The sequence below is a fragment of the Rhinatrema bivittatum genome, chromosome 5 (assembly GCF_901001135.1).
Source record: "Rhinatrema bivittatum chromosome 5, aRhiBiv1.1, whole genome shotgun sequence".
Lineage (NCBI taxonomy): Eukaryota > Metazoa > Chordata > Amphibia > Gymnophiona > Rhinatrematidae > Rhinatrema > Rhinatrema bivittatum.
Window position 1 is genome coordinate 335,244,470 of NC_042619.1, and position 24,632 is coordinate 335,269,101.

Genomic DNA, 24,632 nt, shown 5'->3' on the forward strand with positions numbered 1-24,632 from the left:
CGGAACAGGGCAAGGGACGGTATTTGGTTTACTTTGTGATTCCCAAGAACCACAAAGAGGGCACCTTTCATCCCATTCTGGATCTGCAGAAGGTGAACAGGTGTTTGCGAGTTCCCCGTTTTTGCATGGAGACGTTGAGAACTGTGGTGGCTGCGGTAGGCAGAGGAGAGTTTCTCGCGTCGTTAGATCTCACCAAGGCATATCTCCACATCCCGATTCGCCGGGCTCACCAGCGGTTCCTCCGCTTCAAGGTGATGGGCCAACATTTCCAGTTTCAAGCTCTCCCCTTTGACCTGGCGACAGCTCCACGTACTTTCACCAAGGTCATGGTGGTCGTAGCGGCGTTCCTGTGCAAGGAGGGAGTCCTTGTTCACCCGTATCTCGACAACTGGCTAATTCGAACAAAGTCTCAGGAGGACTGCGTACGGTCGGTTCAGAGGGTGATGCTCACCTTGCAGTCACTCGGCTGGGTCATAAATGTCCAGAAAAGTAATTTGGAGCCCACGCAGTCGTTGGTCTACTTGGGAGCGCTCTTTGACACTTTCCGAGGCAAGGTTTCTCTGGCAGCGGACCATGTAACAAAGTTGCAGGATTAGGTCCAAGCCCTGCTTCAGAGGAAGAATCCGACGGTTTAGCATCACTTACAGGTTCTGAGATCCATGGCCTCCACCTATCACGGTGGAGTCCGGTGTCGGAACAGTTCCATATACCGTTACCTCTCCTTCCAGAGTCAGTCTATCATGGTGGCTTTCAGGCAGTAACCTGGAACAGGGAGTGGAGATAGACTCTCCGATTTGGGTGGTTATCTCCACGGATGCCAGTCTATCCGGATGGGGTGTAGTCTGCCTCAAAAAATCCGCCCAAGGGTTTTAATCTCCAATAGAGAAATCCTGGTCCATCAACCGCCTCGAGATGAAGGCTGACTGGCTGGCCCTCCGAGCATTTCTTCTTCTGGTCAAGGATACAATGGTTCGAGTGTTCTCAGACAACGCGACAATGGTAGCTTACATCAACCGGCAAGGCGGGACACGGAGTCTCGTGGTGGCATTGGAGACGAGGCTATTGTTCGCTTGGGCGGTGCGCCATCTCATAGGAATCGCCGCGTCTCATGTTGCAGGCATGGAAAATGTACAGGCGGACTTCCTCAGCAGGCAGCAGCTAGATCTGGGAGAGTGGGAGTTAGCTCCCGAAGCATGGAACCTCATTTGTGCCAGGTGGGGCGTGCCTCAGTTGGATCTGATGGCAACTCGAGCCAATGCGAAGATGGAATGCTTCTTCAGCCATCATTGAGAAATAAGCTCAGTGGGACTGGACGCTCTGGTATGTACGTGGCCCACGGGCATTCTTCTCTATGCCTTTCCTCCCTGGCCTCTCATTGGTCGGCTTCTATGACGCATAGAGTGGCATCCAGGCAGTGTAGTGTTGGTGGCTCCGGAGTGGCCACATCGCCCGTGGTTCACGGATATGATGCGATTAGCTTGAAAGGTCCTCTACAGCTGGCGCATCTTACACATCTACTCCGTCAGGATCACTTCTCTCTCACGGCCTGGCTTTTGAGAGGCGGCGATTGTGATTGAGGGGTTATTCCAAGCAGGTCATTTCCACTCTTCTTCAGGCACGTCTGGAAGTTATTTGAGGCATGGTGCCACCAGCACTCCTTGGATCCTTTGTCAACGGAGATTCCCCAGGTGTTGGATTTTCTGCAACAGGGGTTGGCCAAAGGTTTAGCTTTCAACTCTCTTAGGGTTCAGGTGGCTGCCTTAGGTGCCTTAAGGGGCAGAGTTTACGGTCGGTCATTGGCAGTGCATCCAGACATTTCACATTTCCTCAAAGGAGTAAAGCATTTACATCCTCCCGTACGCCCGTTATGTCTGGACTGAAGTTTGAACTTGGTGCTTCGGGTGTTTTGCGGAGCCCCATTTGAGCCTCTATGGAGGGCTCCCATTAAGGATTTTACCTTGAAGACCGTTTTCCTCGAAGCCATTTGTTCTGCTCGACGCATTTCAGAGTTACAGGCTTTGTTGTGTCGAGATCCTTTTCTTAGGATTTACGATGATAGAGTTTTGCTGCGCACGGTTCCTTCCTTCGTGCCCAAGGTGGTCTCAGTTTTTCATGTGAATCAGGCAGTGGGTCTGCAAGGATTTCTGAACTGGTCCAGGGATTCTCCTCAGGAGAGGGAACTTCATCTTTTGGATGTGCATCTCGTTCTTTTGTGCTATTTGAAGGTTACTAATGACTTCCGGTGTTCGTACCATCTGTTTGTCTTATTTGGGGGTCCTAAGAAGGGTGACAAGTCTTTGAAGGCGACAATTTCATGCTGGATTAAGGAGGCTATCGCTGCAGCTTATGTTGCCCGTGGGTCTGAGAGCTCATACCACTAGAGCCCAGGCTACCTCCTGGGCTGAGTGTCAGCTTCAGTTGCCTCAGGAGTGTCAGTTTCAGTCGCCTCCTGGGCTGAGTGTCAGCTTCAGTCGCCTCAGGAGATCTGCAGAGCGGCGGTTTGGTCCTCCCTGCACACTTTCACCAAGCATTATTGTTTTGATGTGAGGGCACAAGATGAATCGTCCTTTGGGGAGGGTGTACTGCGAGTGGGTCTTTCGGGTTCCCGCCCAGTGTAGAGTAGCTTGGGTACATCCCACTGGTCTGGACTGATCTGAGTATGTTCAGGAAAGGAAAATTGGTTATTACCTGCTAATTTTCGTTCCTGTAATACCACAGATCAGTCCAGAGACCCATCCCCCTTTTCAGATTCTGAAAGACTACCTTGAGAGGTGATATTTCCTGAAGAAACAATTCGGTCTTTTTGCAAATGCTCCAGAAGGGACAAATTCTAGTGTTTGTTTTTTTTTTGTTTTATCTGTTCCGGGCGAGAGGTTGGCGGTTAAGCTTTTGGGTTCCAACCCCCTTTACCTTTTAAGTAAAGTTTGGTTGTTTAGGCTTAGGTACAGGTCAATACTGAGGGGCTGCAGGTGGCACTCTCGTTAAGTAGCAGTGCTCAAATTTCTATGTTCTCTGACTCCATCTGCTGGTAGGAATGCACAACCCACTGGTTTGGACTGATCTGTGGTATTACAGGAACGAAAATTAGCAGGTAAGATTCAATTTTCCTTTAGAAAAAAACTGAAAGGAGCAGCTACAAAGGTAAAAAGTGTGCAAGAGGCATGGGCATTGTTAAAAAAAAACAAACAAAGAAAAAAACCCAAAACATCCTAGAAGCACAGTCCAGATGTATTCCACACACTAAGAAAGGTGGAAGTGTTTACCTGATTAATGAGGCTTCAGTCAGTTGATGATCTAAAAGCAAGTTTATTAATAGAAAGACGAAAGAGGAACACAAATTTGTTCCGGAGTAGCGAGCAATATAAGCAAGGGTGTAAGCTCCTAACCTACTCAGTGTAACTGCAGCGTGCACAGCTTTTTAAACCTTTCATGTGCATCCAATCAGAATGTGTTGACAAGCTTTCTGGGTGTATTTTCTTCTTCCGGTTACCAATGCGATTCGTTATTTTTTAGTCCAATCAACTTCAGCCTTTGGGGTGGTGGCTCCTTCTTGCATGTACACAGGATGACAGTTGAAAACTGCCCAGAACTGGTTTGTCAGAAGCACATTGTCACAGAGAATAGAAAAATGTCACAGATACTTAGTGGTATTCTACATACACATACAGAAGGAAGGCAAAACGATTATCGGCATGGTTAAAAGGTGAGGTGAAAGAGGCTATTTTAGCCAAAAGATCTTCATTCAAAAATTGGAAGAAAGATCCAATAGAAGAAAATAGGATCAAGCATAAGCATTGGCAAGTTAAATGTAAGACATTGATAAGACAGGCTAAGAGAGAATTTGAAAAGAAGTTGGCCAGAGAGGCAAAAACTCACAGTAAAAGCTTTTTAAAATATATACGAAGCAGAAAGCCTGTGAGGGAGTCAGCTGGACCGTTAGATGATCGAGGGGGTTAAAGGGGCACTTAGAAAAGATAAGGCCTTTGCGGAAAGATTAAACGATTTCTTTGCTTCGGTGTTTACTGAAGAGGATGCTGGGGAGATACCCGTTCCGGAGAAGGTTTTCATGGGTAATGATTCAGATGAACTGAACCAAATCACAGTGAACCTAGAACAGGGGTCAGGAACCTTTTTGGCTGAGAGAGCCATAAACGCCACATATTTTAAAATGTAATTCCATGAGAGCCATACAATATGTTTAAAACTAAATACAAGTAAATGTGTGCATTTTATGTAAGATCACACTTTTAAAGTACAATAAGTCTTTGAAAATATTACACCAGGCCTTAAGACACCAATACATCTCCTATTAGGAAAACGGACCAAGTCAGGCTGCTATAGAGTCCTACACAGAAACTACATGCCAGCAGAAAACCTCACCTGAATCACGCGCTGTCCCTTACCTAACATAGAATAAAGAGACCAAAACGCATAACAAGAAGCATGCAGAAAAAACTGAATTGGAAACTGCAACAAGCCAGAGTCTCTGTATGCAGTGTAACAAAGGAAAAAAGAAACATCACCCATCCTTATAAAACAAATCGAGAAATATAAAATCATCAGCAGTAAAACTGTACTAACAAAAAGAACATATTTCGAAACAGCTGATGAGTGGAATATCCAATAATTAAAAACTCATATAAAACATTTCCAGATACCAACAAAATATTTCAAAATAGCAGACACAAAGACCCAGTAATGAAAAATAAGGATACAAAAATTTTTTTGCTCTGCATACCTGGGAACGTTTGATATCCAGGTGTCCTGAGATTGTTCTGAATTAGCAGGAGGCGGGGTGGTTTGCTTGGAACTTTCTCCTCTCTCAGTCACATACCAGCGCTCTCTCTCACACTGGCTCTCAATCACACACCTATACACACATGCTGTCAGTACTCACATATACACGTTTTTTCTCTCTCACTTATATAGGCTCTTAATTACACATTTACACACATGCTGTCTATCTTTTCACGATTACACACACACACAGGCTTTCAATCACATAAATACATGCTGTCTTTTTCTCTCACACACAGACTCTTTCACATGCTTACAAACATGTCCTCTCTTTCTCTCATTTACACACAGGCTCTCAATCACATACTCACATGCTCCCTCACCTAAATCAGTTCTCAATCACACACAGACACACATGGTCTCTCTCTCATTTAAACACAGGCTCTCAATCACATGCTCCATCACCTAAACCAGCTCTCAATCACACACAGACACACATGATCTCTCTCTTACTTATACACACAGGCTCTTAATCATACATACACATGATTTCTCTCACACACAAAGGATCTCAATCATACACACATACTCTTTCACACAAACAGGTTTTCAGTCACAAACACACATACAGGTTCCCAATGGTAAACTTACATTCATGCTCTCTCTCTCACAGGCAGGCTCTCAATCACAGACATACTCTCTCAATCATTCACATACATGCAATCTCTCACTCACACACACACAGGATCTCAAACACACATGCTTGCTCGTTCATTCACTCTCTCTCTCCCCCACCCCTACCCCGGGAACTCGCGGCAGCAGCAGCCTCCTCCCAACGCTAACCTCCTTTATTTTCAGCCCTCGCGGAGGCGGAGTCCCATCGGCCGCGGTTGAAGCTCTTCATTTTCCTCCGAGCCGCGCTGCAGTCTTCTTTTCGTCGTGCACCACCCGATGCTCTCCACTTCCTCTTCCGGGCCACAGGGGGGGGGGGGCGGGAAGAAGAGACCACACTAGCGTGGTCTATTCTTCCCGCGCACGCACCCGATGCTCACCACTTCCTCTTCCGGGCCACGGGGGGGGGGGGGGGCGGGAAGAAGAGACCACACTAGCGTGGTCTATTCTTCCCGCGCACGCACCCGATGCTCACCACTTCCTCTTCCGGGCCGCGGGGGGTGAGAAGAAGAGAAGCACGCAGGTGCCGCTGACTCCAGCTGTCCTGCCGCGTTCCGCCCGGGCTGACAGCATTTTAAGCCCGGGCGGAGGAGGACCGGGGAGCAGCTGGGTCAGCGGGTGACTGGAAAGTGTGGTGACACTTGTCTGCGAGCCAGATGCAGCCCTCAAAAGAGCCATATCTGGCTCGCGAGCCATGGGTTCCCGACCCCTGACCTAGAAGATGTGGTAGGCCTGATTGACAAACTGAAGAGTAGTAAATCACTTGGACTGGATGTATACACCCCAGGGTTGTGAAGGAACTCAAAAATGAAATTTCAGATCTATTAGTAAAAATGTGTAACCTACCATTAAAATCATCCATTGTACCTGAAGACTGGAGGGTGGATAATGTAACCCCAATATTTAAAAAGGGCTCCAGGGGCAATCCGGGAAACTGCAGGCCAGTTAGCCTGACTTCAGTGCCAGGAAAAATAGTGGAAAGTGTTCTAAAGATCAAAATCACAGAGCATATAGAAAGGCATGCTTTAATGGAACAAAGTCAGCATGGCTTTACCAAAGGCAAGTCTTTCCTCACAAATCTTCACTTTTTTGAAGGGGGTTAATAAACATGTAGATAAACATGAACTGGTAGATGTAGTGTATTTGGATTTTCAGAAGGCATTTGATAAGGTTCCTCATGAGAGGCTTCTAGGAAAAGTAAAAAGTCATGGGATAGGTGGCGATGTCCTTTCATGGATTACAAACTGGTTAAAAGACAGAAAACAGAGAGCAGGATTAAATGGACAATTTTCTCAATGGAGGGGGTTGGGCAGTGGAGTGCCTCAGGGATCTGTACTGGGACCCGTGCTTTTCAATATATTTTATAAATGATCTGGAAAGGAATATGACGAATGAGGTAATCAAATTTGCAGATGATACAAAATTGTTCAGAGTAGTTAAAACACAAGCAGATTGTGATAAATTACAGGGGAGGACCTTGTGAGACTGGAAAATTGGGCATCCAAATGGCAGATGAAATTTAATGTGGATAAGTGCAAGGTGATGCATATAGGGAAAAATAACCCATGCTATAGTTACACAATGTTAGGTTCCATATTAAGAGCTACCACCCAGGCAAGAGATATAGGCGTCATGGTGGTTAATACTTTGAAATCATCGGTTCAGTGTGCTACAGCAGTCAAAAAAGCAAACAGATCGTTAGTAATTATTAGGAAGGGAATGGTAAATAAAACGGAAGATGTCATAATGCCTCTGTATCACTCCATGGTGAGACCGCACCTTGAATACTGTGTACAATTCTGGTCATCACATCTTAAAAAAGATATAGTTGCGATGGAGAAGATACAGAGAAGGGCGACCAAAATGATAAAGGGGATGGAACAGCTCCCCTATGAGGAAAGGCTGAAGAGATTAGGGCTGTTCAGCTTGGAGAAGAGATGGCTGAGGGGGGATATGATAGAGGTGTTTAAAATCATGAGAGGTCTAGAATGGGTAAATGTGAATCAGTCATTTACTCTTTCGGATAATAGAAGGGCTTGGGAGCATTCTATGAAATTAGCATAACTAATTGTAGAAAGTTCTTTTTCACTCAACGCACAATTAATCTCTGGAATTTGTTGCCAGGGGATGTGGTTAGTGCAGTTAGTGTAGCTGGGTTTAAATAAGGTTTGGATAACTTCTTGGAGAAGTCCATTATCTGCTATTCATTAAGTTGACTTAGAAAATAGCTATTGCTATTACTAGCATCAATAGCATGGGATAGACTTATTTTTTGGGTACTTGCCAGGTGCTTATAGCCTGGATTGGCCACTGTTAGAAACAGGATGCTAGGTTTGATGGACCCTTGATCTGACGCAGTATGACATGTTCTTAGGGGTTCTTCTGTATGTCTTTCCTCTTGGGTGTTGATAGGATGTATCATTTATTTATCTATTTAAAAGGATTTTTTCAACCATGCTTTTCAATCAGATTTTCATGGCGCTTTACATTGCGTACATAAAAATATAATAGTAATAAATTTACATAATGCAAGAACCCAAAATTATTTAAAACAAAATTGTTAATCATTTACAGTACTGCAGGCCCAGAGTCCTTAAAAGCAAGCATGAAAAGATGAGTTGTTAAAGCCTTTATAAATGATTTAGTCGTAGGTAAGGCTCAGAGAGACTGTAGAAAGCTGTCCAATAAGCACGGCCCAGCAACTGAGAGAGCCCAATTTCTAGTCACATCTAGTCTTGCAAGTTTTTTGTTTTTTTTTTTATTTTATTTTTTAATCATTTTAAACTTTACAGCAAGTCAAGCAAATTTACATACAGAAAATGAAAATGCATTTATACATACATAATGAAAAAGCAATAACTAATCGTACCACCAGCAAAAATCAAATATAATGCATTTCCCTTTGAAGAAACTTTATAGGGGGCAGAAAAAATTGGAAGAGTCTTGCAAGTTTTGGGGTCAGAACATCCAGTACATTTTTGTTTGCAAATCTTAACTGCCTTGGTGGTTTGTAAAGGTGTAATGTGCATGCGAGCGATGTTGAAGAGTAATAATTGAGTAAGTTGTAAATGAGAACAAGAACTTTATAGCAAATGGATACTGAAGGCTTTTGATTCTCGTGTCCCCCAAGATCATGGTTTGCAGATCTGATAAGGCTCATCATTCAGAGACCTTTGATGTTGGACTAGGTACAAGGGTTGTTACGTCAGGGTCTGGTGATCTGTGAGCAGTAGGTTTGCTTTTGTCTCGCGGCCTGGTTTTGAGAGGAGAAGGTTAAGGAGTAAGGGTTACTTGAGGAAGTGGTTTCCACATTGCTCCAGGCTAGGAAAAGGTTGACTTCCATAGTTTGTGTCCGTGTTTGGAAGATTTGGTGTAAGGAGATGGGAATCTTTCCATTAAAGGCATCAATATCAGATATTCTTTCCTTTTTGAAGAAAGGCTTGCAGAAGGAATTTGCTTTGAATTCGCTCAAAGTACATATTAGTGGCGTTGTCTTGTAATAGTAGAGAGATTTGGAGGAGGTTTTTGTGATTCATCCAGATATGGTCAAATTCCTGCAGCAATTATGGCTTCCAATTAGGAGGCTGGTCCCATTTTGTAATCTCAATCTGGTGTTGAACCTTGGGTCTAGCTTCTTTTGAACCCATCAGAGAGGCTTCACTGAAGGATCTCGCCTTGAAAACTGTGTTTCTGCTGGCAATTTGTTCAGCAAGATGCATTTCCAAGATACAGGCCTTATTGTGCAGAGATCCTTTTCCTCTTTTCACTTGTAATAATTGTTGTAATTCACAGGTTTTAAAAGGTCAGGTTCTGTGGATCTCTATGTTCTGGATATATACGGGATGCTGTTAATATATCTGAAAATGACAAATGCTTTTTGGAGGTGAGATGGACACACAAAATGAGAGAAGGCATATATAACAGTACTATTGCTAGATTGATTAAATAAGCTATTGCTTTTGTGTATATTTGCATAGGGATAGTGGTTCTGGAGGGAATCAGGACACACTCCACCAGGACCCAAATGATTTCTTAGGCAGAATACCACTTTGTTTCGCTGCAGGAGATTTGTAGGCCAGCAACTTGGTCTTCATTGCATTCCTTTTTCATTTATCATCTGGAAGTGCAAATTCAAGACAGACTTCTCTGGGGCTGGTGTTTTTGAGAGCAAGTCTTTCAGATTTCTTCCCAGATTGGATACATCCCATGCATCTGGACTGGTCTCATAAGGATGATGAGGAAGGTAAAATTAGGTTTCTTTCCTACTGATGTTCTTTCTTTGAATCCTACCAGACCATGCCAGAATCCCTCCCGTCTGTTCTGTAGCCTGCTCATCTGTGTATATAATCTTTGCAGAGTACATTTAATTGTTGTATTTTGGTTCTCATACCCTTTTATTAAGGGGTTCAGTTTGTTTGAGGGTTCACCAAGAGGTTTTTGATTATCTTTAGATTACCCTTGCTCACGGTGGGGGGGGGGGGGGGGAGGTTGCTTTGAGAAGGAAAAACTGAAAGGCTGCAGGTGGAACACTTCTATATGTAGGCTATTTCCAGCAAAGCTTTCATTATTTGTTTCTGTCTTCTGGTAAATGAGAAAAACCTGTGTCTAGCCTAACTTTACCTTACAAACAAGAGATGCAATCTAAATTTTGTATTCCTTCTTATTGCCCCAAGGTCCTATGCTTGAATGTAATGCTTTCATTTATTGGATTTCATTGTCAGGTTTGTCACGCTGTATCCAGGGGATGTTTTTCTTACAGGGACCCCGCCAGGTGTTGGAGTTTTCCGCAATCCTCCTGTCTTTCTTAAGGTAAAATCTATCATAATCCCACCCCCAAAAGAATAATTTAGCAAGGACTCCATTTCTTGTTTTTCTAGGTTAGTAGAACTCCTCCAGCGTTATCAGCAAATAGAAAATCTCCAAATATGTCTAGATTCCCACTGATGAGTCAGGTGACCTGTGGCATAGCACTCTTGAGAAGCTTCCCAAGCTCAGAGTTCTATAATTTAGGGTTCAGTTCTATTCAAGACATAGCACCAATAGTCAACTATTAATTCTATTTATCAGCTCTCTTTCTTCTTTGGTTGGAGAAGCCTACTATTTTTGCTCTTTGTTCTAACATTTTTTTCTCTTGCCTTTTTTTCACAAAAAGAATCTGATGCTTGTTAGAGACGGTACGCTTGGTTGCGTCTTTCAAGACATGTTGGGTTCATATTCAGTAGGCAAGTGAGTGGACAAGTTATCCGGCTAAAGTCAGCCAGATAACTTGTCCTGTATATTCGATAGGAGAAACATCCTAAAGTTATCTGGCTACATGTAACCAGAGTTGTCTACCTAAATATAGCTGGTTAGAGTTGAAAATGTACATTGAATAGCTAAATCAAAATCTCACTTCAGAAATGCCCCTAGAGCTATTATACTGTTTATTTAAATGTAAGAACCTGTACATTGAAGACATAGAATTACGTCTCTTGGCATACATATGTAATAGCCGTAAAAAGGGCCCAGAAGAGTACTTTTGTTTAATGCTGCAAATAGTAGAAATATAACTACGCAGTTGGTAGTCATAACAATATCCTCACTGAGATATGAGTATGACATACAGTATACAAAGGAAAGTACATTTCCTGTACGTATAATCAATAAAAGCTTGTATATCAACAAATCCCTTTGTTATCATTTGCTTATATATTAGACAAGCCGTTAGGCCCGTTCAAACGGGCGAAATTCCGTCGGTCAGAGCCGCTCTCTTCTCCTCTCTACTCCACAACCTCTTACCCTTCCCACTTTACTCACTCATATCCTCTTCCCTTTTCCTTCCATCCCCTCTCATCTTCCTTTTCCTTCCCCTTTCACCTCATCCACAACCCCTTCCCTCTCCTTCAGCCCTCCTCCACTCCCTCTTTTTCTCTTCTACCAGGGTCGGCTGTTATCCCTTTGCGTGATGGTTAAAACGGGCGAGATTTAGATCTGCTCCGGCCGTCCCAACTCCCTCCCCCCTTCCCCTTTGGCAGACGGACGGACGGGCTCGGCGACACTTCTGCCCTTTCCTCCTCCTGTCCCTGCGCAGGCTGTTAACATGTCGGAGGAGCCGTTTCTCGGAGCGGCGACTTGACTGCCCTTTCCTCCTCCCTTCTGTGATACCCTGGTCCGATCTCGGCCTTGGGGCAGCACGTCGCTCACGTCACTCAGAGCAATCTGTTCCGTGCATGTGCAGTAGAGCTGCTTTCTACTGCGCATTTGCAGCATGTTTGTCAAGCCTCATTTATCTAGATTGATATATAGTTCCTGGTGGAAAGTCTGGATTACCTACTAAAGGTTAACAAACAATACCTCCCAAGGCAATCCTAATAAAGACTGAAGAAATTTCCAGGCATACCAAATCGAACATCTCAAGAGGGATAAAAGAGGTTTGAAAATAGAACTGTTAGCTTTTGCATTGATAACATACTTTAAATGAAGGGGCTACATTAGCCCTGTCAACCATTGTCCCTTAATTATCATAAAATAAGCCATATTGTAATAGCAGAGATTGGAGTATGACAATCCTCCCTCCTCCTTGGGAACTTGTAATTTCATTATAGGAAGCCTCACTTTCCAGGTCCTCCAGAAAAAATTTGAACATTTTGTTTATTAGCTTACTGTCTTTTTTTAAGGAGAACAAGACGGATCATTTGCAAAACATATAATATTTTAGGTATCAGGATCATCTTGACTAATGCACTTCTCCCATATAATGACCTAAATGCTGTTTTTGTGTGACATTTAGGGCTTTGAATCTATGGTTGTTTATTTTAAGTTGTGATTTACCTGTCTATACTGATGTATGCAACTATGTATGTACTTAATAGTAAGCCACTTAGACTCTAGTATAACACAGCATATACATTTTAAAATAAACAAACTGTGGTCACCCAGGCAAAGAAATTGATTAGATTCATCTGAGAAGACCTGCCTCTGGTAAAACCATGTTCCCTGTACATACCCGGATCAGTCCAGACAGTGGGTTGAGCCTCCTGTCCAGCAGATGGAGACAAAGGAAAACTGAAAAGGGTATCCTATATCAGGACAGAGCCCACCCTGCATCCCTTCAGCATTTCTCTGTCTCCAGCAGATGCAGGCAGCTGAACCTGTGGTTCCCTTTCTCCCTGTGAGGTTTTCTTCTCATATTTTGGTAGGATCAAGCAAGTATTACCTATAATTTTATAAATTAAAAAAAGAAAATTTGATTACGCAAAGTTTTCTTTGTCTCGATTCAAAACTTCTGCTCTGAGGGAGACAGTCCTGTCTCCTTGCTCTTATAGGGTCCTAGGGGGGCTTGCCCCTTGATTATTCAGCCTAGGATTCCCTTCCCAATGACCTGCTTGTCTGTTGGGGCGATATTGGTGGTCCAGTCACTCCCCCTCTCTGACTGCTCTGACCCTTGAGACGCTCAATACCTCTGGTCTTTTAGTAGGGAAGATTAATTCCCCTGCAATTGTAAAAATAAATAAATTAATAAGAATAAACCTGTTTGAACAGACAGACAAGCTTAGTTTCTCCCTACTCTGCTTACCGGGAAGGCAGCGTGCAGGGTTCATTCGCCTGCTCTCACCTACCATTGCAGCCTAGCTCAGCTGATGTCCTTCGCGGCAGCTCTTGCCTTTGATCATGCCGCGTTCTGCGTCCTACCTAGCCTGCGGGGAGCCTGCTTCGCGGCTGACCCGTGATGGGCTGTGCTCAGAGTGCCTGCTGGGTGGGGAGGGTCCCTCCACGGCGGCGACAAGATCGGCAGCCCAGGGTCGGGCTCCTAAGCGCATGGCCAGGTCGTTCCCCTCACGAAAAACCGCGGGAACAGCGGACTATTGGGGACAGCTTTATCATTGGATTCGGGGCTGCAGGACGGAGGGGAGCCTGAATTAACTATTTTACCTCTGGATTTCCCGTACATGCCCCGGAGGGGATTCCTGACCCTACTTCCTTACCCCCTTCCCCCTTACCCGGGAAATCCAGGCCTCGTTTTTCAACTGAATTTGTGCTTTTAATGCACAAATCCTATCTGGCTAGCCTGCAGGAGGAGGAGGATCCCTTCCAGGCCCTTCTCCAGCAAAAATCCCTCGGGTGCCTAATCCACAGCCTCCTGCTGTTCCAGATGGGCAGGGTTCCGTCAGGGTCAGGGTGGTGCCGGGGGTCCTGGTCCCGGACCCCTCCCAGCCGTCCCCGGTCCATGATCCTGATTCAGACTCTGACTTGTTGCTACCAGGTCCTCCACTCAAGGGAGATGATCCGCGTGTTCTCCGCTTGTTCCAAAGGGAAGAGCTGGAGCCGCTCATTCCCTTCATCTTGGACGAGCTGGGAATTGAAGTTCCCCCTGAGGATTCCACTAGGGCCTCTATGCCAGTCAACGTGGACCCTGTCCTGGCGGGACTTAGGGCTCCTTCATGTACATTCCCGTTTCATCCCATGCGCATGCAACTGCTCCTTAGGGAATTGGAGTCTCCAGAAGCGGGACTCCGAGTGGGTTGGGCGATGGACAAGCTCTATCCCCTCCTTGATCAATGCCTAGAGATGCTTAAAGTTCCCAAAGTGGACGCGTCCGTCTCCGCTGTCACCAAACACACCACCATCCCAGTGGTGGGAGCCTTGGCGTTGAAAGATTTTATTTTATTTTTATTTAATAACTTTTTTTTATACCGGCATTCGTAGGACACATCATGTCGGTTTACAAAAAACTGAGAAGGAAAGGAAATTACAATGAACAGGGGAGGGGGTAACTGGGTGAGTACATAAGTAAAAGAGAGGATATTTAACAAGCAGCGATACAACTATTTGCATTCGGTTAGGGTTATATATGCAAATGAACTAATATACAATGTTACATGGCATGTGCACTTGACATATTTAGCATGTGGAACTTGATTGCAGTAGCGCGGGGCTTGTGCACTTGATACACAGTGACGGTTACAGAGGGGGGGGGTGTGGGGGGGGGGAAGGTTGTAGGGGAGGGGGGTGTGGGGGGGGGGAAGATCTGGGGTGGTTGAAAAGTATCAGGTAAGGGTATAGGCTAGGTTGGGATTAAGGTGAAAAATGGGTAAACATCGGCTAGGATTGGGTGGAATTAGGGTATGCTTGTTTAAAGAGCCAGGTCTTGATTCCTTTTTTGAAATGGCTCAGGGATGGTTCTAAGCGGAGTGTGACGGGTAGGGAATTCCAGAGGGTAGGGCCCGCAATGGAGAAGGCTCTATCCCTAGTGGCGGTGAGGTGTCCAATTTTAAGTGAGGGAGTTTGGAGAGTGCCAGCAAGGGAGTTTCTGGTGGGGCGGTTAGATTGACGGAATTGTGGCATGTCTTCAAGCCAGGGTGAATTGTTGTTGTGTAGTGTGTTGTGGAGGATGGTAAGTGTTTTATATTGGGAACGGAAGGTGATGGGGAGCCAATGGAGGTCTTGGAGTATGGGAGTGATGTGGTCAGTTTTTCTGGTGTTTGTTAAGATTCTTGCCATGGCATTTTGGAGAATTTGGAGTGGTTTAATGGTAGAGGCGGGGAGTCCTAAGAGGAGGGAGTTGCAATAGTCGAGTTTGGTAAGTATGGTGGTTTGCATAACTGTGCGGAAGTCATGGGCGTGGAGAAGGGGCTTAAGTTTTTTGAGGATTTGTAGTTTGTAGAAGCCTCCTTTTAGGAGTGATTTAATGTGGGATTTGAAGCAGAGTTGATTGTCTAGGCTTACTCCTAAATCTCTGACACAGGGCGGTAGTGTGTGATATTGTGAGGCGTCGAGGGTCATTTGGTGGATTGAGTTGAGGGGTTGGTTAGCTAGGATGAGGATTTCTGTTTTCGATGTGTTAAGTGCTAGATGGAGATTGGAGAGGAGAGAGTTAATGGATGTCAAGCATGTTTCCCAGTATTGAAGGGTTTCGCTGATGGATTTTTGAATTGGAATAAGTATTTGTACGTCGTCAGCGTACAGAAAGAATTTTAGTCCTAGTTTAGAGAGGAGGTGGCAGAGGGGGAGTAAGTATATATTGAAGAGGGTGGAGGATAGAGAGGAGCCTTGGGGTACCCCTTGTGTGAGGGGAATGTGTGTGGATTCAAAGTCGTCGAGCTTGACTAAGTATTTGCGATGTTCTAGGTATGAGGAGAACCAGGATAAGGCTGTGTTTGAGATGCCTATCTCTGCTAATCGTGATAAGAGGATTTGATGATTTACGGTATCGAACGCGGCTGAGATATCGAGGAGGGCGAGTATATATGATTGTCCGTGGTCCATGCCTTTGAGAACGGTATCCGTTAGTGCGAGTAGGAGTTTTTCGGTGCTGCGGTCTTTACGAAAACCATATTGGGTGGGGTGTAGGATATTGTTTTCTTCTAGGAAATCGGAGAGTTGGGTGTTAACCACTTTCTCCATGATTTTAGATAAGAAGGGCAGATTGGAAATGGGTCTGTAATTTGCAGGGTCATTGTGGTCAAGGGTGGGTTTCTTTAGAAGTGGCTTCACGATGGCGAGTTTAAGTGGGTCGGGGACTTTCCCGGAAGTGATGGAGCAGTTTACGATATCTGCTATAGGTCTTGCAATGGCGGAGGGAATGGAGAGTAGGATTTTTGATGGGATGATGTCTGCGCTATGAGTGGATGGTCGCATCTTTTTTAGTATGGATTCCACTTCCATTACGGAGGTAGTGTCAAGGGAGTTGAGGTTAGTGTTGTTGTTGATTGGTAGTGGGTCTGTGGGTACGGGGTTAGGGGGTAGGCGTGTTAGAATTTTGGAGATTTTATTTTGAAAGTAGTCGGCTAGATTCTCACATTTCTCTATGCTGTTTGTTTCTTGTGAGGATGGAAAGGGGGACTTTGTGAGTTCCGTAACAAGGCAAAATAAGGCGTTTGGATTGAATTTATAACTGTGGATTTTTACTGCGTAGAAGTCGCGTTTGGCGTGGATGGTTGCTTGTCGGTAAGAATGCAATGTGTGTTTGTAGGACATTTTGTGTGTGGGTGTAGGCTGTTTACGCCAGGTACGTTCTTTGGTTCTGAGGTCTTGTTTTAGTTTTCTAAGTTCATCGGTATACCATGGCTTTCTCTCGGTATGTGTGGGCGTTATAGTTTTATGGATTATGGGGCAAAGATCATTGGCTATGTTGGAAATGGACTTATTCCAAGATAGAAGGGCAGTGTCTGGGTTTGTTAAGTCGAGGTTTTCACTTACTTCGCTGAATGCTAGGGAGAGTTCCTCCGAGGAGCATTGTTTACGGAGGGAAATTGTTTTTTTAAGTGAGCTTGCGATTGGTGTATCAGTATTGATGGTGAGGTGGGCATTGATGAGAAAATGGTCTGACCATGGGACAGGGGTGGTGGTGGGTGTTTGGGGTACTGTAATGCATGTGTTTACAAAGAGGAGGTCGAGGGTGTGGCCAGCTTTGTGTGTGGGTTCAGAGATTAGCTGTCTGAAGCCCAGAGCTTTGAGGGTAAGAAGTAGAGTTTCACAAGCAGGTGTGTTGGGGTGGGTGTCTACGTGGAGATTGAAGTCTCCGAGTATCACTGCGGGTGTGTCTGACTTTATGTTGTCGGAGATGTATTCAATGAGTGGTGATGGGTCCTGTTCAAGTGTGCCAGGGGGGGCGTAGATGAGGCAGATTTGCAAGAATTTAGATTTAAAAAGGCCAATTTCAAGTTTTGGGGGGGGGGAGCTGGTCTGTAGCTTGAGGTTAAGGACTTTCTTGGTTGCAAGGAGTATGCCGCCTCCTCTTTTTTTGGGCCTAGGGATGGAGAAAATGTCGTATGCCTGTGTTGGGAGTTGGTTGATAAAAACATGGTCTGAGTTCTTTAGCCAGGATTCTGTGATAGCACAGATATCTGGGTTGGAGTCAGTGAGTAAGTCTTGAAGTATGGGGGCTTTCTTTAGGATGGACTGATGAAAGATATTCAAGACCGCAAACTGGAGCTGTATCTCAAGCGCATCTTGACATTTATTCATGTTATTTGACGAATTTTTTTGTCGCCTATTTTATATATCTTTTTTACATTTAATATTTAATATTTATTGATTTCCGTTCTTGTGTTCAATAACCTGTTAACTGTTTAATGTAACGCTGCACGTTCGCTGTTCAATACTCTGTCTATTGTTTAATGTAACGCCTTACCGGCGACAGTTTTGTTATATGGAAACCGACTTGATTTGATATGTATATCAAGAATGTCGGTATATAAAAACCCTAAATAAATAAATAAATAAATCTTTGAAGTCTTGGCCTTATGAGTCCGGGCGACAATCTGCAGCAGTCTCATGCAGCGGGCAAGTCTCAGATGTGTCCAACAATTGCTCAACACCCAGGACGGCTGGAGGCGGTTGTGGCGTATGGGGCTGATGCCCTCTACGATTTGCTCTGGGTGCAGGCCAGGGCTATGGTTTCAGCTGTGTCGGCCAGACGTCTTCTCTGGCTGCGCAATTGGTCGGCGGATTCCTCCTCCAAGTCACAGTTGGGCACACTTCCCTTCAAGGGTAAGTTGCTTTTTGGTGAGGACCTTGAACAGGGTCCTCACCAAAGATTCATAAGCTGCCGGAGGACCGCCCGAAGCAGTCTAAGTCCTTTTTTCCTTCGCACTTTCGCTTTAGAGGTCAGCGCCGGTATAACAACAGAGCGTGGGGATCCTTCTCAAGAGGTACTTCCTCCAGATCCCAGTCCTGGTCTCATTCCTTTCGTGGCCGTCGACCGCAAAGCCCTGTCCCCAATGAAATACGGCCAGCCCATTCCTCCGTTCCCAACTTAGGTGGATGATGGTCCCTGTTTCTCGAGTAATGGGTCAAAATCACGTCAGATCAGTGGGTCCTCGAGGTGATAGAGAAAGGTTACGCATTAGAATTTGCTCAGCACCTTCCAGACCTCTACATAGTCTCTCCCTGCGGAAGTCAGAAGCGTCCAGTGGTCTGCCAGACTCTTGTCAGATTGCAAGAGCTCAAAGCCATAGTCCCAGTCCCGGTGGAGGAACAAGGATCCGGCCAGTATTCAATCTACTTCATTGTCCCCAAAAAGAACGGCTCCTTCTGTCCCATCTTGAATCTCAAGAGAGTCAACCGAGCCCTCAAGGTTCCCCATTTCCAAATGGAGCCCCTAAGGGCGGTGATAGGTTCGCTCAGGCGAATATCTGGCCTCTCTCGACTTAACGGAGGCTTACCTGCATATACTGATATGCCTCGACCATCAGAGAAGTATCTCCAGTTCAACATTCTGGGACAACACTTCCAGTTTCGGGCGCTCCCGTTTGGTCTCACCACCGCGCCATGCACTTTTACCAAGGCCGTGGTGGTGGCGGCCGCTCTCCGCCAGGACAGAGTCCTAGTCCATCCTTACCTGTGGACGATTGGCTCATTCGAGCCAAGCCGGAGTCTCTCTGTAGGTCAGCAGTCGACAGCTTTCTTCACCTCCCTCGGGTGGATAGTCAACTTCTCCAAGAGCAATCTCCAGCCCTCCCAGGTCCTGGAATTCCTGGGAGCACGCTTCGATACCTGGGTCAGCAAGGTGTCGCTGCCCGACGCTCGGGCGCCCAAACTCATGGATCAAGTGTGCAATTTTCTCTTCCTCTCACTACCCACGTCCTGGGACTACCTTCAGGTCCTGGGTTCTATAGCTTCCACTATCGATCTGGTTCCTTGGGCTTTTGCACATATGCGTCCATTACAGAAAGCTTTGCTGTCCTGCTGGAAGCCGATGTCTGAGCAGTTTTGGACACCTCTACCATCGCCAGCATGCAATGGTGGCTCTAAGGGGATGCCCCTGCAGACTCCTCAGTGGATCATTGTTACGACGGACCCCAGCCTCTCCAGCTGGGGAGCGGTGTGTCAAACTTAGTCTACGCAGGGATACTGGTCCTCAGTTCAATCCCACTGGCACATCAATCACCTGGAGGCCCGAGCGGACCGGCTGGCTCTCAAAATCTGTCTACCCCTGATCTGTCGCAAGGCGGTGCGGGTTCTCTTGGACAATGCCACTACGGTAGCCTAAATCAATCGGCAGGGGGGCACCAGAAGTCGCCTGGTGGCTCTGGAAGCCAGCAAGCTGTTTGCCTGGGCGGAGCGTCACCTGGAACGATTGGCAGCTTCCCACATTGAGGGGAAGGAGAATGTTCAAGCTGATTTTCTCAGTCCTCAGCATCTCGACCCCGGAGAGTGAGAGTTGTCCGGAGTGATGGATCTGATCATCCACAGGTGGGGACCTCCCCACTTAGACCTGATGGCTACTCTGACCAATGTGAAAGCTCCCAGATTCTTCAGCCACAGAAGGGAGCACTGCTCAGAAGGGGTGGATGCCCTGGTTTTTCTCTGGCCTCACGATGTTCTCCTGTACGTGTTCCCTCCTTGGCCTCTGGTGGGAAAAGTACTCAGAAGAATAGAATTTCATCGGGGCCCCATCATTCTCGTAGCACCAGAGTGGCTCTGAAGACCGTGGTATGCAGATCTAGTGAACCTCACGATGGATGTTCCTCTTCACCTCGGTCATCTTCCACACCTGCTTCGTCAGGGTCCAGTATTTTTCAATCAGGCAGATCACTTTTGTCTAGTGGCCTGGCTTTTGAGTGGTGGCGACTGAGAAAGAAGGGATATAAGGAGGAAGCTATATCCACTGTTGTGGGTGGGTAAGCCTTCTACCTCTTTCGCTTACGTCTGGGTTTGGAGAGTTTTTGAGAATGTGTGTGCCGAGTCCGGAGTGCTGGCGCGCAAGGCTCCGGTATCCCAGGTCCTCTCCTTTCTCCAGAATGGCCTTTCCAAGGGTTTGTCTTTCAACTCCTTGCGGGTACAGGTTTCCACTTTCTGGTCCCTCTTAGGCAGTATAGATGGTTACGTGGTGGCAGCTCATCCCGATGTCGTTCAATTCCTCAAGGGGGCCAAGCATTTGAATCCGCCCGTCCAGGCTACTTCCCCTCGTGAAGCCTTAACTTGGTGCTTCGGGTTCTTTGCAAGGCGCCTTTCGAACCCCTCCGGAGGGCAACACTCAAGGATCTGACTCTTAAGACCGTTTTTCTAGTCTCTATTTGCTCTGCCAGGAGTGTGTTGGAGCTCCAAGCTTTGTCTTGTAGGGAACCCTTCCTACGTTTTTCTGATTCAGGAGATAGTATGGCCATGTTAGGCTTCTTTCAGATAATGGCAGTGCCATTATCTGAGAGAGGTACAGAGAAGGGCAACAAAAAAGATAAAGGGTATGGGACAGCTCCCCTATGAGGAAGGCTGAAGAGGTTAGGGCTGTTCAGCTTGGAGAAGAGACGGCTGAGGGGGGGATATGATAGAGGTCTTTAAGATCATGAGAGGACTTTCAGATAATAGAAGGACTAGGGGGCATTCCATAAAGTTAGCAAGTAGCACATTTAAGACTAATCGGAGAAAATTCTTTTTCACTCAATGCACAATTAAGCTCTGGAATTTGTTGCCAGATGATGTGGTTAGTGCAGTTAGTGTAGATGGGTTCAAAAAAGGTTTGGATAAGTTCTTGGAGGAGAAGTCCATTAACTGCTGATAATCAAGTTGACTTAGGGAATAGCCACTGCTTTTAATTGCATCAGTAGCATGGGATCTTCTTGGTGTTTGGGTACTTGCCAGGTTCTTGTGGCCTGGTTTGACCTCTGTTGGAAACAGGATGCTGGGCTTGATGGACCCTTGATCTGACCCAGCATGGCAATTTCTTATGTTCTTATTGGTCACCCTTAAAACGGTACCTTCCTTCCTGCTGAAGGTTGTGTCTTCCTTTCATGTCAATCAGTCGGTGGAACTCCCGGCCTTTTCTTCTGAGGACATTGCGAACACGCCTGGGGGTGACCTGCGTCATCGTGATGTAAAATGAGTACTACTGCAATATTTACAGGTTACAAACCAGTTTCGAGAGTCTGATCATCTCTTTGTCTTATGGAATGGCCCAAATAAGGGAAACAAGGCTTCTAAGGTTAGGATTGCTCGATGGCTAAAGGAGGCGATTGCGTCGGCATATATATTTCAGGGCCACACGGTTCCGGAGGACTTAAAGGCCCACTCGTTGCGTTCACAAGCTACTTCTTGGGCGGAGAGTCAGTCGGTCTCTCCGCAGGAAATCTGCAGTGCAGCTACTTGGAAGTCTCTGCATACTTTTGCTCGTCATTATCGCCGCGATGTCCAGGCGCCAGTTTTTGGCGCTTGGACAGGTGCTTCGAGTGGGACTGTCTCTGTCCCACCCTATTTAGGGAAGCTTTGGTACATCCCACTGTCTGGACTAATCCAGGTACGTACAGGGAAAGGAAAATTGGTTCTTACCTGCTAATTTTCGTTCCTGTAGTACCACGGATCAGTCCAGACTCCCACCCATGTACTTGTGATACGTCCGCTCAAAGTTTTCCTTTTGTCTTCTTTACAGCATTTTGGATCTACCTGCTTCCTATCAGACCTTTAAGGCACCGGAAGTATCTACTAGATGGATATATATATATATATATATAAGAGCAGTTCTTCTCAGTGTTTTCAATTGTTCAAATTACCAGTTACTTGTTGCTTGCTTGATCTTATACTAGTTATCTTTATATTTCTCTGCTTTGATAACGGTTATACTGAAGGGATGCAGATGGACTCTGTCCTGATATAGGATACCCTTTCAGTTTTTCTCTGTCTCCATCTGCTGGACAGGAGGCTCAACCCATTGCCTGGACTGATCTGTGGTACTACAGGAACGAAAATTAGCAGATAAGAACCAATTTTCCTCTGTCTCAGATCCTGTAATCTATTGAATTCCAGAAACTGCACTATCCTCTGTTCTAGTAGCAATTCCAGTATTTATTCAGTATTGAGGTCAGACTACTTGGGCTATCATTCTAACCTCCCACTTTATGACGAGTAACCACATCTGCGTGGCTCTAGCCCTGGAACTACCAGAGCTTCTCTAATTTCTTTTAATACTCTTGGATGTATCCTGTTCAGCCTCATTGCTTTATCTACTTTTAGTTATACTAGCTACTTGCAAATGCAGTCTTCTGAAAATTGTTTGAGGTCTGCTTTACTTCCATTCCTATTTATGGCAGTTTGCAGTGGTCCTACTTCAAGCCCTTCCTCAGTGAACACACTGAACAGAAATTGCCAAAAAAATGCAGTCTTGCAGCTGGGGTGTAGAAATCTGACAGCAGTATACCATGAGATATGAAAGGAAAATTAGTTTCTTACCTGATAATTTTCGTTCCTGTAGTACCAAGGATCAGTCCAGGACACCTGGGTTGTGACTCCGCACCAGTAGATGGAGACAGACTAAAACTTGTGGGCGGAGCCATATATGCCCCTGTGCCAGTCACAGCCCCTCAGTCTTACGGAATGTCAAAGTAGAACACAACCAGAGAAGTAAACCAAACTAGATACCGCTAACTAACGGGGAAAGAAACACCCCTTCTGGAAACGGACTCTCCAACCGAGAGAGCGAACAAGCGGAACAGAGCAAATCAAAAACACAGAGCGGACTCTCCATTACTTCAGCGCAGCACTGCGGGCGGGATCCTGGACTGATCCTTGGTACTACAGGAACGAAAATTATCAGGTAAGAAACTAATTTTCCTTTCCCTGTACGTACCAGGATCAGTCCAGGACACCTGGGATGTACCAGAGCAACCTACTGAGGGTGGGAAGCAGAGAGTCCCGCTCGGAGTACCCTCTCTCCAAAACCCCCAGAATCGGTAGCCCGGACATCCAGCCGGTAATGCCGGATAAAAGTATGCAACGACTTCCAGGTGGCCGCCCTACAAATCTCTTGAGGCGACACCTGAGAAGCTTCCGCCCAAGACGCTGCTTGAGAACGAGTCGAGTGAGCCCGCAGCCCCACGGGAAGAGGTTTGCCCCGGACCAAGTAAGCCGAACCAATGGCCTCCTTGAGCCAACGAGCAATCGTTGTGCGGGACGCTGTAGCTCCTTTCTTTGGTCCAGAGAACAGTACAAACAGATGATCTGTGACCCGAAACGGATTAGTGACCTCCAGATATCGGAGAAGGGATCTCCGCACGTCAAGCTTCCGTAACTCCCTCTCTTCAGTAGCAGAGGAGTCTCCACACGCAAAAGCGGGCAACTCCACCGATTGATTAACGTGAAAAGACGAGACCACTTTCGGTAGAAAGGAAGGGACCGTCCGTAAGGAAACCCCCGATTCAGAGATACGCAAGAAAGGTTCCCTACAGGACAGGGCCTGTAACTCGGAAACACGCCGTGCCGAGGCAATCGCCACTAAGAATGCCGTTTTTAAAGTGAGATCCTTAAGAGTCGCGCGTTTCAAGGGCTCAAACGGCGCCATGCATAGAGCGGAGAGAACCCAATTGAGGTTCCAAGCCGGACAAGGCAGACGTAACGGGGGGCGAAGGTGTTTAGCACCCCGAAGGAAACGAGCAATATCCGGGTGAATCGCCAGAGACTTACCTCGCAAACACCCCAGCGCCGCCACTTGGACCCGTAGGGAACTGCACGCCAGACCTTTGGCCAGACCCGCCTGGAGGAACGCCAGAACCTCAGCGACGGAAGCCGAAGTGGGGTCCACCCCGCGCTGCACGCACCAGTCCTCAAAGACAACCCAGACACGGACGTAAGCCAAAGACGTCGACTGCTTCCTGGAACGCAGTAGCGTGGCCACCACCGCATCTGAATAACCTTTTCTCTTCAGTCGATTCCTCTCAAAAGCCATGCCGCGAGACAGAAGTGATCCGCATCCTCCAAACAGACGGGGCCCTGATGGAGTAGGGCCGCCATTCCCTGGAACCGAAGGGGTGCCGCCACTGCCAGTTGTACGAGGTCTGCGAACCACGGCCGGCGAGGCCACTCCGGTGCCACCAAGATCACGTTGGCCGGATGCAACTCTATGCGCCGTAGAATCTTGCCGATCATCGGCCATGGGGGAAACACGTAGAGCAGCACATCCGTCGGCCAGGGAAGCACCAGCGCATCGACGCCCTCTGCCCCCCGCTCTCGACGTCGACTGTAAAATCGCGGGGCCTTCGCGTTGTGCCACGTGGCCATCAGATCCATGTGGGGCACTCCCCACATTTCGCAAATGAGAAGAAAAGCTTCGTCCCCCAGCTCCCACTCTCCGGGATCTAGACGATGACGGCTGAGATAGTCCGCCTGCACGTTGTCGACTCCCGCAATGTGAGACGCTGCGAGGTTGCTGAGATGTAGCTCCGACCAGGCCATCAAGCGCTGAGCTTCCTCCGCCACCTGGGGGCTCCGGGTCCCCCCCTGCCGGTTGATGTATGCCACGGTGGTCGCATTGTCCG

General features: G+C 46.6%; 1 protein-coding gene across 5 annotated transcripts in view; it reads left to right on the forward strand.

Annotated features, from left to right (window-relative positions):
• Positions 1-24,632, forward strand: part of FAHD2A (fumarylacetoacetate hydrolase domain containing 2A) — a 134,401-nt gene that overhangs the window by 97,821 nt on the left and 11,948 nt on the right. For 4 of the 5 annotated variants that reach the window (XM_029604443.1, XM_029604440.1, XM_029604442.1 and 1 more), the window contains one exon: positions 10,131-10,218. The exons of the other annotated variant lie outside the window; for it this stretch is intronic. In XM_029604443.1, coding sequence (XP_029460303.1) covers positions 10,131-10,218 — 88 coding nt within the window. The remainder of the gene's footprint in view (positions 1-10,130; positions 10,219-24,632) is intronic. 5 annotated transcript variants of the gene reach the window in all.